This window comes from Dendropsophus ebraccatus, chromosome 3, assembly GCF_027789765.1.
Source record: "Dendropsophus ebraccatus isolate aDenEbr1 chromosome 3, aDenEbr1.pat, whole genome shotgun sequence".
Taxonomy (NCBI): Eukaryota; Metazoa; Chordata; class Amphibia; order Anura; family Hylidae; genus Dendropsophus; species Dendropsophus ebraccatus.
The window spans coordinates 161,096,117-161,109,273 of NC_091456.1; the positions used below are offsets into that span (position 1 = coordinate 161,096,117).

Consider the following 13,157-nt stretch of genomic DNA (forward strand, 5'->3'; position numbering starts at 1 on the left):
TAATGGTGATATATTGCTTCAAACATTGCCGAGATCTCATTACAGCAAGTAAATAAAAAAAAATCATTTTGCGTAAACCTTCTTGATCCCAACATAATAGTCCCAGATTACTTTATTAGTGGGATTACCTAAATTATTAAAATCTAAGATGTTATAATATAACTACCTGGTGGCAGCTTACTGTAGGTTTATTGCAATGGTTTTTGGCTAGTTTATCAACTTTGGAAAAAAAAAAAAAAGGTTCCTTGGAAAAAAATCCAATCCTTGCTCCCCATAGGTTCAGATGTAAAATTCTTTAATCAAGGCTTGTAGATGTGTAATTATGGGATGTCAGCTACATTTAAACAAGAGTGTTAAAAGATTGTTAAAGTTAAACTAACACAATTGCAATGTGAATTGTCTAAGTCTCATTCTAATCTACTGATGTCACTTTCATTTAGCCGGAAGGAAACAACGGGACAGTGTCAGGGCTGTTTTTGCATGGCCCGGGCACTCTCCATTCACTTTAAATTGAAAGCCATTATTAGTTTCAAATGGATAGAAAAAGACATATTTAAGGATGGTTTATGCAATTAAAGACCAATGTATGGGCACGACAGGAGCCTCCACCAAACTACACCGCCAAGATAAGGCTATAAATCACATGGTGTCAGCCCCATCTATCCCCACCAGCCACAAGTCCAATGTCCAGCCAAGGTCTCCAACCAATAGCGACGCCTTTGATGGTTGTGTATTCTTACATTTCACTTATCAGTTCACTTTTTCCTTATTGCATGGATAACAGAGATAAATGGCATGAAAGTTTATATCCATGGAATGACTCAGTTCTGACCTTTGTCTCTTCTATACAGTTAGTAATCCATAGTATTAAGAAAATCTAATTAAAGGGGTTATCCAGTTAGGTAAAATATATGCTGAATCATCCCCCCTCCTGGAGACTAACAGTCCATTCCATGTTATTACCTTATCTATCTCCTTCCCTGATTTTTGAGCTGCTGCTTTCTGTTGAAGACACAAAAGTCTGTCTCTGCTCTCCACCCCTCCTCCCTCCTCCCCCCTCCCTTCCAAGATGGCTGGCCAGCCCTAGCTGGCTTTTTCTGCACTGTTTCTTCTCTCTGTACTGCAGTAATGGTTAATCACAGTAGGTAACTTAACCTCAGATTACTCTCCAAGCTTCACACTGTAAAGAAACAACCTGCCAGGGATGTTTTTTACGTGATCAGTCTAGAAGGGTAGAGGGGAGGAGGGGGTTGAAAGCAGGGATGGACTGAACAGCTCAGAAAGAGATTTTTGTGTTTTCAGCAGAAAGCAGCAGCTCAAAAACCAAAGAAGGAGACAGATAAGGTAATGACATGTATGGAAAGAATTTTAGTCTTCAGGAGGGTGGCTGATTCAGCATATATTTTCCCTTACTGGTTAACCCCTCTAAGCTTAATAGGCTGCTCTTAAAAACTTAAAGGGGTTGTCCCACGAAGAAAAGTTGGTAAATTCAGATGTGTACTCCATAAGTATAGGTGCTGGCTTTAAATAATATAATGCCATCCTTATACTGTTCTTTTCCCCCCATGGATCTAATCACTTTCAGAAGAACTGTGCTCTTGCTGATACCACGCAATGCACCCCCTCTTTAAATGGAACGTGTTTGGACATGTACAGTGCCCCTTCCACAAGACGACAGATTCACAACATACTTATCTGCGCCCGGCTCACAGAGTTGAAATGTGAAAGCATTCATGTACAACCATTGCTCCAATCAAATAAGGGGGCTCTGTTATCAGTGGGGGTTCCAGTGGTCAGACCTTCACCTAACAGACACTCCGCTCCTACCCTGCAGACAGGTAAACAACATACTTCACTGAAAAACATCCAACAAGGTCTCTAGCTTTAAAGAGGTAAAGGCCATCGATATCTGATCTGAGGAGCTCTGACTCCAAGCACCCTAACAAAAAGCTGGCTAAAAAAAGCTGCGTCCTGAGTACCTTCTATAATGTGTATGGCGCTTTGCCCTCCTCCCCATCTCATCGTGGCCAATATCCTGTTCTTTGTTCTCTTCTTTCCCTACTACCTGCGTCCATCTTAATTTTAGGTCTTGCATCTTCTTACACCATTCAACGTGTGAAGAATATCTTCTTGTTGTAAATACCCACAGAACTGGGATGCAGTAAGTCTTGGCTTGGTAAAGTCTGGCTGGTTGTGACTTGTAACTTTCATTTTTGCACTTTTGCTTTTTCCTCTGTGCTTAAAAATCCATTGATCTCTGCAAATGGGGCTCCATTACTATGGGCTTCTGAAGCCCAGAGTAAACTATTGCCAAGCTGGGATCAGTTTCATTAAATAGCTGAGGCCCAGCCCAGCGAGTAGGAACAACTAGACCACCAGGGATGCATTATTAACAGCATTTAAATGCTGCTGTCAGTTTTGTTCACCACGCCGGCGTGATCCCTCTCTATACCCCACTAGTGATGCCATGACATACTGTAGTTGCATCATGGGTTGTGAAAGGGATTATGTTCTAAAATGAATTAGAGTGGTCTTAATCCATGTTTTAGATGCTCCAGATTAGTGGGACTTTCCCACACAAGGTGGACCCCTCATAACCGCTTATACTGTCGGATACCTTTCAAAGATCTGTCCTGGGGTCCATTTGGCAGGTGATGGATATTTTCTTTAAAAAAAAAATCTTTTAGGGTGCATTCACAAATACAGGATCTGCAGCAGATCAGCACGGATTTGAAGCTGCAGATTTGGTTTTAATCTGCAACTTCAAATCTGCACCATCAAATCTGCTGCAGATCCTGTACTCACTCCTAATCTAGCAGCGCCGTTTCAAAGATGCATGGCCTAGATTTTGAAAACTCTAAAGAGGGGGAATCCCATCCTGGGGTGTTCCAGTACAAGCGGTTTGTGGGTACAGATTGACTTTGAACTTGTAGGACAATGTAAATATTTCTGCAAATACAATCATTTAGCAAACTTGCCTCATCCCGCTGATATGCTGCTCTTTCCTTTTTTTTTGTCAATAGCTTGTTGTCTAGGTTACCGACCATCTGTCTGCTCTAAAAGCAGTGGTCTGGCTGATATATATCTTATGCAGTATGTATACACTGTGGGTGAGATTTATCAAACCTGGTGTAAAGTGAAACTGGCTCAGTTGCCCCTAGCAACCAATCAGATTCCACCTTCCATTCCTCACAGACTCTTTGGAAAATGAAAGGTGGGATCTGATTGGTTGCAAGGGGCAACTGAGCCAGTTTTACTTTACACCATGTTTGATAAATCGCCCCCTGTATTTCTATATATATCAGTCTGACCACTGACAGAAAGAGGCTAAGCAAAACAAATTGAAAAAATGTTAAACTTGACAAGCCCTACAAGTTAACCTATATTAGCTGAAATAGAATAACCCTTTAAGGGGATATCTCAAACGATAACCTACCAGGGATTCTTATAACTGAGAACAAACCAGGGCTAGATCCTATTGGACATTGCTACTTGAAGCTTTGTAAGAAAAGACTTGAAAACTTGAGGAGGCCAAGCTTACTCCTAAAACCTGGACATGTCATGTTATATGCCAGTACATAATCACCATAAAAGCACCTAGCTACATTTTAATGCGGAAAATTAAAGAAGTCCGGCGGATTATAAAATCATACAGTTGGAAGGGGGGAAATTGATTACAATTACCTCTCCCCGAGCTGCGGGATGTCACGACTTTAAGGGGGGGGAGGGAAATGAGGAAGCCGCTCCCAGCTGATAAACTGCCCCACACATTGACTGGCTGAGCGACCAGTCCATCAGCCGGGTCGTGACATGTCAGCTCCGGAGACCAAAAGCCTGACGGGGATCCTATGGCCCTCACCGTGGCACGGGGACAGGTAAGTTAGTACTTGTAATCAATTTCCCCCCTGTTGCCTCCAGGATTTTGTAATCTGACGGACTTCTTTAACAGTTTTTTGGTTCATGGTACAATGGAGGCGATTCACTATTCTGCATGCACCACATTTTTTGTTACAGGTATAAGTCATTTACCTTTATAGGACACCAATGCGGTGACGCTTTTTATACATGGTTTATGTTGTGGAATTTTCAGCATAGAATTGACCATCAGTTGTTTTTTTTTAATACAGTGAATTCACTGCAGTCACCCTGTACAGGGTGAAGTTCCTATTTAGAGATGAGCAAAGTGCTTCGTTTTTATCTGCATTCTGCTCATCAGGCTGCGGGCTTTGAAGTCTGCTCCGTGCTAGGAAAAGATGGATCCAGTCCTTGGAAATTGGGAGAAGTTTCCCAGGACTGGATCCATCTTTTCCCAGCACCTGGGGAAGAGCGGCACAGAGCGGAGCAGACTTCAAAGCCAGACGCACTTTGCTTAATCGCTACTGTGAATTCACTCATCTCTATTCCTACTGACAATCTCAACAGAAATGAACAAAATGATTGTAACATGTAGGTGCTGGAAAAATTGTGCAGTATGTGGAGGAGATATTATGGATCTCAAACGACTGGTACTGTAATCCATTCACCTGCGCACTGTGTGAATAGACAACGCAGCAGGTAGTCGCCTGGGCAGCTCCCCGCCTGTGTCTAGTTACTGCTCTCTCCCTGTTAGCGGAGATGAGTGACAGGCAGTGAATCCCCTTACTGCCACCTCTCCCTGTCAATCATCCCCGTTGAGCGCGCTGACAGGCAGAGATCGGTGACTAGACATGGGCGGGGAGCTGCCCAGGGGACTACCTGCAGCGCACGGGGGGATTAAGCGTCATTTTCTCCAATGTAAAGCTGCCGCTGCCGGTACGTGCCAAAGGCTGCATAGGAGCTTTTGGGCTGATTGGTTCCCTTCAAAGGGCTATGGAAAAATCAACAAAATGAATAAAGGGAACACTTTTCCACAATATTGGGCACAGCAGGATCCATAAACGTGTTTGGTACTTTATCCAAGTCCATGAGATCTAGCAGCAAATATAAGCGTGTGAATTAGAGACCTTTATTCTGCTGAAGGATGAGGGTCAGACCACCAGTGATCATATACACCAAGGGGTCAAACTGTGGCCCTCCAGTACCTGCAAAACTACAATTCCCATCATGTCCGGACAGCTAAGGCCTGGTTCACATATCTGTATCCTTCTTTTTAGTCTGAAACCCGCAGCTACGGATGGGACTACGGATGCACATCTCTAACTGTCCTCAATCGGTCACATTACCATGGACTTCTTCATTCAGGATAGATGATTTGTGCAGCAGCTACAGACCATTTCGCCCATTTACCTTCCGCCATGGATAGGAGCCCAACACAAATCCCTAACACATAGTATTTGGAGTATATAGAGCCCTTAAAATGGATGGATCCACAGTCTTCCCAGATATGTGAGAAAGGCCTAAAGCTATGGTTGTTCAGCCATGATAGGAATTGTAGTTTTGCAACAGCTGGGGAGCCACGAGTTTGACATCCCTAGAATACACAAGTAGAGGAGATCAATGGCAATTTGCAGAGTTATAAAACTACATGTTTCTTTGGAAGCTGAATAATTAGAATTTTTATTTATATAGCGCCAACAGATTCCGCAGCACTTTACAATTCTTAAGTGCCACAGAATTGATGCTGAGCCAGAGCATGCATGCCGCTTCCCTCCCTGCCTTGACTGATTGACATACGGGGCTTATGTTGCGTTTACACAGAAAGATTTATCTGACAGATCTTTGAAGCCAAAGCCTGGAGCAGACTATAAACAGAAACAGGCCATAAAGGAAAGCCTAAAATTTCTCCTCTTTTTAAATCCATTCCTGGCTTTGGCTTCAAAAATCTGTCAAACAAACCTGTCTGTGTAAATGCACCCTTAGCCTGTGTGTCAATTAGTCAAAGCAGAGACATCGCATTAAGTTTTTACATGAATGGATCAGCGCCGGTCTATTCCCGGCCAGCGGCCTGGCATGAATTACTGGAGGCGGGCCTGTTATGTTCTCCCCTTCCCTCTAAGACCCTGCCCCAGTTATTCTAATGGAGCCGCGTCACAGAGGGGAGGGCAGATAGTCACACTGGGCCCGGCAGGCCCATCTCCAGTAATTCATGGGGAATAGACCGGCGCCAGGCACAGAAACCAAGCAGTGTTTAAAGGGAACCATTCACCCCGTGGCCCCCGGCAGAAACTGACATACAGTGACATAAAGGTCAATATACTTACCACATCGCTCCCGGTCCCGTCCCGAAGCCCGTTGTTGACACGGAGAAATCGACGATTCTTCTTCTCGCGCCCATTATGGTAATGAGCGCCGCCGGGTCCGAAGTCCAGCCTTCTCCCCGCCTCCGACACTTGATTGACGCCGGGTCCTCTTCCTCCTCGTCTTCTTTCTTCTCGCCGGATCCCGCGCAGGCGCCGTGACAGTCATTTTCGGCGCATGCGCAGTTCACAATTGAAGCCGCTCCGCAGCTTCACTGTTTACTGCGCGTGCGCCGATTTGCTCGAACACCGTATCCTGTTTACCGCGCAGGCGCAGAAGAGGTGACGAGACCATCACAGCGGCGCCTGCGCGGGAATTCGGCAGAAGACTGAAGACGTCAATCAAGTTCCAGGAGGCGTGGATGGGCGGCGACGAGAAGAGGACCTCATGAATAAGTTGGACTCGTCCATCGTTTCCTATGGACGTTGGACTCATCTCAGCTCATTACCATAATGGGCGGGAGAAGAAGAATCGGCGATTTCTCCGTGTCAACAACGGGATCCGGGACGGGACCGGGAGCAATGTGGTAAGTATATTGACCTTTATGTCACTGTATGTCAGTTTCTGCCGGGGGCCACGGGGTGAATGGTTCCCTTTAAAAAAAAAAAAAAAAAAAAAAAAGGACTGTGACACCGGCATCCCTGCACCATTCTATTTATGTACAACACTTAAAAAAGCGAATGTACCCGATGATACAATCACTTTAAGGCCACTGACTGCCGACGCCTTAGGGCCCTATTCCACCAGACGATTATCGTTCAGATTATCGTTAAATCGTTCGAATCTAAACGATAATCGTTCGGTTGAAATGCAGTTGACGATTAACGACCGAACGAGAAATCGTTGATCGCTTTATAAGACCTGGACCTATTTTTATCGTTGCTCGTTCGAAAAACGTTCGCAAATCGTTCGCATTGAATAAGACGTCGTTCGGTCGTTGGCAGTAGATACAAACGCAATAGCGAAGAAATAGCAAAGAAAAAACGATCGCAAATACGATCATAAGTAACGATTATCGTTCCATGGAAATAAGTGAACATTTTCAGGTCTTTCGCAATAGCGGTCGTCTGAGATCGTTAACGATTTTGCAAACGATAATCGTGCGGTGGAATAGGGCCCTTAGGCTCTCTGCTGTACATCCCATCGTCTACATGACATGACAGTACCATCTCACTCAGCGTCTATGGTGAGCTAAGCCTTGTGTCTTTATACTGTATCTGATCAGGCGGCTGCGATAAGTAGTCGGGGTCCGTCTGCTGAGACCACCGCTAATCCTCAGAACGGACAGTCTCAAAGGCTATTACTGCTTGCGTACAGCATGAGGGGAGGCAGCGCTCAGGCAGGCGCTTCTGTCCCTTCGCTCTAGTGATCAGTGGGGGTCTCAACAGCAAGACCCCCCCCCCATACAATCAGCTAGTTATTGCTTATTCTATCTATGGACCGAATTATTGAGACACTAAGGTGTAGCCATATTATAGTGGTCCCTAGGAGTAGAAGACGATAGGGTGCGGCCACCAGTCACACCAAGTGTGAACAACGCCTGAGACCAGCGCAGCGCGCCACATGTCTGTGCACAATGGACCACGTGACTCCGCTCACCCGTCTCTATGACAACCACTACTACTACTACACCGGCAGACTGGTCCCCGGTCTGACAATGCGGCATGAGGGCCGTGAAGCCGCACACGAGGCTGCGGTATACTGCAGATACGTTACCGCGGGGTCAGTCCCAGGAGGCAGCGCCGCACTACAGCTCTATTCACACTTGTGTCCGTCCCACTCACCGCTTCACTACGCCGGTTTTGATCTTTATTTGCCTCAGCCGTGGGTCCGCCATCTTTACCGAGGATGATACAAGCGCGATGCCGTCACCAGCGAGACCACGGAGCAGGCGCAGTGAGCTCAGTGACGGAACAACGTGAGCCGCCGGCGGCAGTTGTCACTGGGAGGAGCTCCTGCGCATGCGCACGGTTGCTATGACTTGTGAAGCGTCGGGCTAGTTCTGCGCATGCGCGCGAGTCTTCCGTTGCTATGAGACGGGATGGATAGGTTATACAGTGCTGAGCTGTCTCTGTCAAGTATCAATCTGTATACAAATGGTTCTGCTAAAATTACCTATATTGCCAGATATTCTATTGTCCCACCTGCTTTATAGAGCCGACCTAATAGTTATGGTCACAGAAACATGTATCCAATAGAGATGAGCGAACCTAGAGCGCGCTCTGATTGGTCCAAACCCGAGCGTGCAGCATTTGATTACTGGTGACTGCAGAAGATGGATGCCGCCCTATGAAGTCAGGGAAAATATTGACGCAGGCTGCATCCAACTTCTGTAATCCAATCCTGCATGCTCGGGATTAGACGAATCTGAGCGCGCTCGAGGTTCACTCAACCTAAGTAACCTATGCATCCAGGGGTGAAAGGGAAGCAAAGGCAGGATTGTAGTGCTTACCACCAGGCTTTTATAACTTATATTCTCAAACCCAACCATGGTGACGCAACCACTGAAGACACAGATTCCTCCACTGCGGAATCTGTTGGCGCTATACAAATAAATATTATTATTATGAATGGGGTCGCCGACCCAGGTTTCTCATTAATACACTCCACCGCAAACAATGGCAGTGGTGGCTGGTTGTTAATGGCAGGGCACGTTATGGGCCCCATAACACTAATGCTACGTTTACACGGAATGATAATTTACCAGATCGTACGATTAACGATGTCGGAATAACAATTTTTTTTTTTCATAACGATCAGCGTTTAGATGGAACGATATATCGTTCGGAAAATTTGTTTTTCGATCATTTTGCGATCGCTTAAGCCTATCTCACACATTGGTTAAATCGGCGAATGACTGTTCACACGGAACGATCTGCAAATTTTTTCCGAACGATCTACAACGATTTGAGAACTTGTTGAAAGATTAAAATGAACGATTTCGTTTGATCGTTCGCTGCGTTTACACGTACGATTATCGTTCGAATTCGATCGTTATCATGGGTATTCACACGATAATCGTTTCATGTAAACGCAGCATAAATTTCCATTGCTAAGTGCCTGGAAATGGTCCAGGCAGAAAAAGATGTGTAACACGGTGTCACCTGTGTCTTGTTGGTAAACAAGGAAAGTATGGATACTCCCTATACTCGTCGCCAGATCTGTTGTCTGGGCCATCTAGAGCCTATTTGTGCATGCCCTCACATAACCATTGCTTCAAACAGCTTGGTCAGAATGGGGTAGTACATCAAAATTATCAGAATATCTTTGAGTGCATCATAGACAGATGTCTAGCAATCATCTCTCATCAAGAGGTACACTACCTAAAAGTAGCCTCTGAGAGTCTTTTTGTAGAAGCGCAGGAGAGGCACTTTTACACCCGCTTGTACATTATTTCCTTTTTGTCAATGAGTATATTGGTGCGATTATTATATAACCACGTTAAGTCGGATTCACATACAATAGGAAGTCCGGCATCCTGAAACTGATGACAACTGATGCCACAAAAATGCATTAGTTGTCATCAGGCTTCCTATACTTTAATACATTAACCATCAGTTGTTGAAGAGGACAAATAGAAGACCACTGCAAGATGCGTTCTTCTTTCCTTCGTGTCCAGTGATCCGGCATCCAGAATCAAACGCTGGATAGTTTGAAATGTCACAATCAAGTCAATGGGATCATTTCAAACGTCAGTTTCCCAGACCACCAGACATATGCGAAGAAGGCCTTACCAGTAGGAGATTATAATAGGACCATTTCGGGCAGTAGCCCGGGGCCCTGAGCTCCTGGGGGGCAGTAGCGGATTATAATAGGTAAGTTTGGGGCGGTATCCCGGAGCCCTGAGCTCCTGGGGGGCCCATGGCCACCCAAAAAGACATACTTTCAGTGGTGTATTGTCTCCTGGCTACAGTTCTGCCATGATTGGCAAAAAAAAAATCACTGCTTTTTTACTGCAATTTTGCATAAATCAGTGCATCATGACATTATCTATCCTGTACTATGAACACCAAACTAGTGCTGCCATAGTTATAGCGGGGTTGGGGGGCCCCGGCTTAGTGAACAGCCCGGGGCCTATGGTAAAGTCACTCCGCCCCTGCTGGGGGGCCCATGGCCCCCGAAACAGACTTATACTTTCAGTGGTATATTATCCCCAAGCTACAGTTCTGCCATGATTTGCATAAAAATCACTGCTTTTTACTGCAATTTTGCACAAATCAGGGAAGAACTGCAGCCAGGAGACAATGCAGTAACATTAGAAAACATACTGAAGGACCTTATCATGTGACAATGATGTCACCACAGGTCCTTTACAGGCTGCATTATGGAGGAAAAAGATTTAAGCTAGTGCCGCCATAGTTACAGAGTTACAGAGGGTAACTACAGAGGGTAACTACAGAGGGTAATGATAAAGTTAATCCGCCCCTAGGCCTTACAATTGTGATTTAGCTGTAAGAAAAGATCCAAAGTGCAGAAAAGTGCATATTGCAATTTGCCACCTGTAATGTTGATGTTTTAATACAGAAGTGTCATGGCTCATAACACAACCAAGCTGACAATAATAACCACTAGGTGTACTAGTGTGACAATGTCATATCCATGACCAACTTAGGAATTATCTGTTTCACAGCACATAAGCAGCAGATTGGTCAGGTATAACCGCTGGGACCACCACAAATTACAAGAGGTCGCTTGAGTTAAAGGGATATTCTAGAGGAAAAAACATGTTTTTAAGTCAACTGGTGTCAGAAAGTTACACAGATTTGTAAATTACTTCTATTTAAAAATCTCTAGTCTTCCAGAACGTATCAGCTACTGTATATCCTGCAGGAAGTGGTGTATTCTTTCCAGTCTGACACGGTGCTCTCTGCTCCCACCTCTCTCCATGTCAGGAACTGTCCAGAGCAGTAGCAAATCCCCAAAGAAAACCTCTCCTACTCTGGACAGATTTCACACAGATGTTGTTAATGGCTTCCATGTTGGAAACTGCATAAAAATACCACTGTATGGACGTACCCTAACAGGGCGAAAACAGGAATCCAATCACACTGTGTCCTTGAAGTGACAGAAATAAAATATTGCAAATGCAAAGAATCACCAGATACATGAAAGCACAATATTATACATCAAGATATAGAAATGTAAGTCAAAGACATTGAATTTTTGATCAAAAAAAGTACAAATTGTTATCTGCACAATAAACAGAAATAATACAAAAGGCCGTATTCTTCATCTTATATGTTAAAAAGCAAAAAAGCACCCAGGTAAACCAAAAAGAGATCCTACTCTCCCATGAGGGACAGTACATAGAAAAGACAAAGACACCAGTCAGTACCGTGCTACTGACCACTCCATATATATGTGTGCAACACTAGGAATCAGAAGTTCTGCTGCATAGGACTGGATTGGCCCATCAGAGTACTAGTAGATACTTGCTCAGTCCAAAATATCAGGCAGATGATAAACCCATTTGGAGTTATTCATAGAGCACCTATGTGTTGTGCTGGGGGCAACTTGATATTACCGGCCATCAATTTTAAAAAACTTAGATAACCCCTTAAATGTCTTGCAAGGACCTAACAGCTACAGTCGCTTTCAATACTGTTTGCACTTAAAGGGAACCAGTCACCAGAAAATTGTGCTGGCAGCTCTAAATACAATGCTAGATACGTAGGTGCATTTTCGGGGGTACCAGTAACGCTCATAGGGGGGAGATTTATCAAACATGGTGTAAAGTGAAACTGACTCAGTTGCCCCTAGCAACCAATCAGATTCCACCTTTCATTTTCCAAAGAGTCTGTGAGGAATGAAAAATGGAATCTGATTGGTTGCTAGGGGCAACAGAGCCAGTTTCACTTTACACCATGTTTGATAAATCACCCCATAGAGTTTACTTATATGGTTGGGAACAGTGCTACAGGCTATATAACACTGTATATATAGCTGCCACCATGATTTTCTGGTGATTGGTTCCCTTTAAGTAAATCTTTAGAAACTTTCGTGCATTAGAAGATTCTGGTGGTAAAGGCCAAGTTTTGAAATGTTTTAGGCTGGTTTCACACTACGTATATTTCAGTCAGTATTGTGGTCCTCATATTGCAACCAAAACCAGGAGTGGATTGAAAACACAGAAATCCACTCCTGGTTTTGGTTGCAATATGAGGACCACAATACTGACTGAAATATACGTAGTGTGAACCCAGCCTTAAGGTGTGAAAGGAAGAGACGTATTAAAGCAAATGTACCCCCATAAAGAAGCACTGTAATACTTTTATTCGTCCCCTTGCTGGCGCATATACTCACCAGTGATGATCATGTCCCGCTGCGCTGCTTTGTTCAGGTTTCAGGTCCTGGGGGGAATAAAATAATCTCCTGGAGTGCTTTTTTAAGGGTGGGGCTTTTTCAGTCCATTTAATATAGCTGTTTTTACAGTATCCACGGTATACAAAGGTATAACATATACGCATATGTAAATAATATAGCTGTTTTTACAGTATCCACGGTATACAAAGGTATAACATATACGCATATGTAAATAATATAGCTGTTTTTAAATGGTTACTTTTAACTTACGCAAAAATGTGGTCAACCATGTTTTTGTGTACGCTAAAAAAACTCATCTGATTTGATCTGTTTGATGGAAGTCAGTGGAAAATGGATCAAAATGGATTACCCACAATTGCATCCTTTTTTTTTCCATAAAACGTATACGTTAAATGGACTGCAAAAACGCAGTGTGAACCCAGCCTTACCTAGGTAAAAAAAAATATATACGTGCGTGGGTCTTTATTATGCCCCCCCCCCCTTTGTGGGCACTCAGTGTTTTTGATTTCAACAGAATCAACCTATTGATTCTCCCAACCATTGAATCCACCATAAACCAGACATACACCCTGATGTGGCGAGTAGAGGGCTGTTACCAGTGTGGAATGGTCCCAATA

General features: G+C 44.2%; 1 protein-coding gene across 1 annotated transcript in view; it reads right to left on the reverse strand.

Annotated features, from left to right (window-relative positions):
* Positions 1–8,173, reverse strand: part of TBCA (tubulin folding cofactor A) — a 29,703-nt gene extending 21,530 nt beyond the window's left edge. The window contains exon 1 of the mRNA XM_069964709.1: positions 8,001–8,173. Coding sequence (XP_069820810.1) covers positions 8,001–8,053 — 53 coding nt within the window. The 5' untranslated portion in view covers positions 8,054–8,173. The remainder of the gene's footprint in view (positions 1–8,000) is intronic.
* Between the last annotated feature and the right edge of the window lie 4,984 nt (positions 8,174–13,157).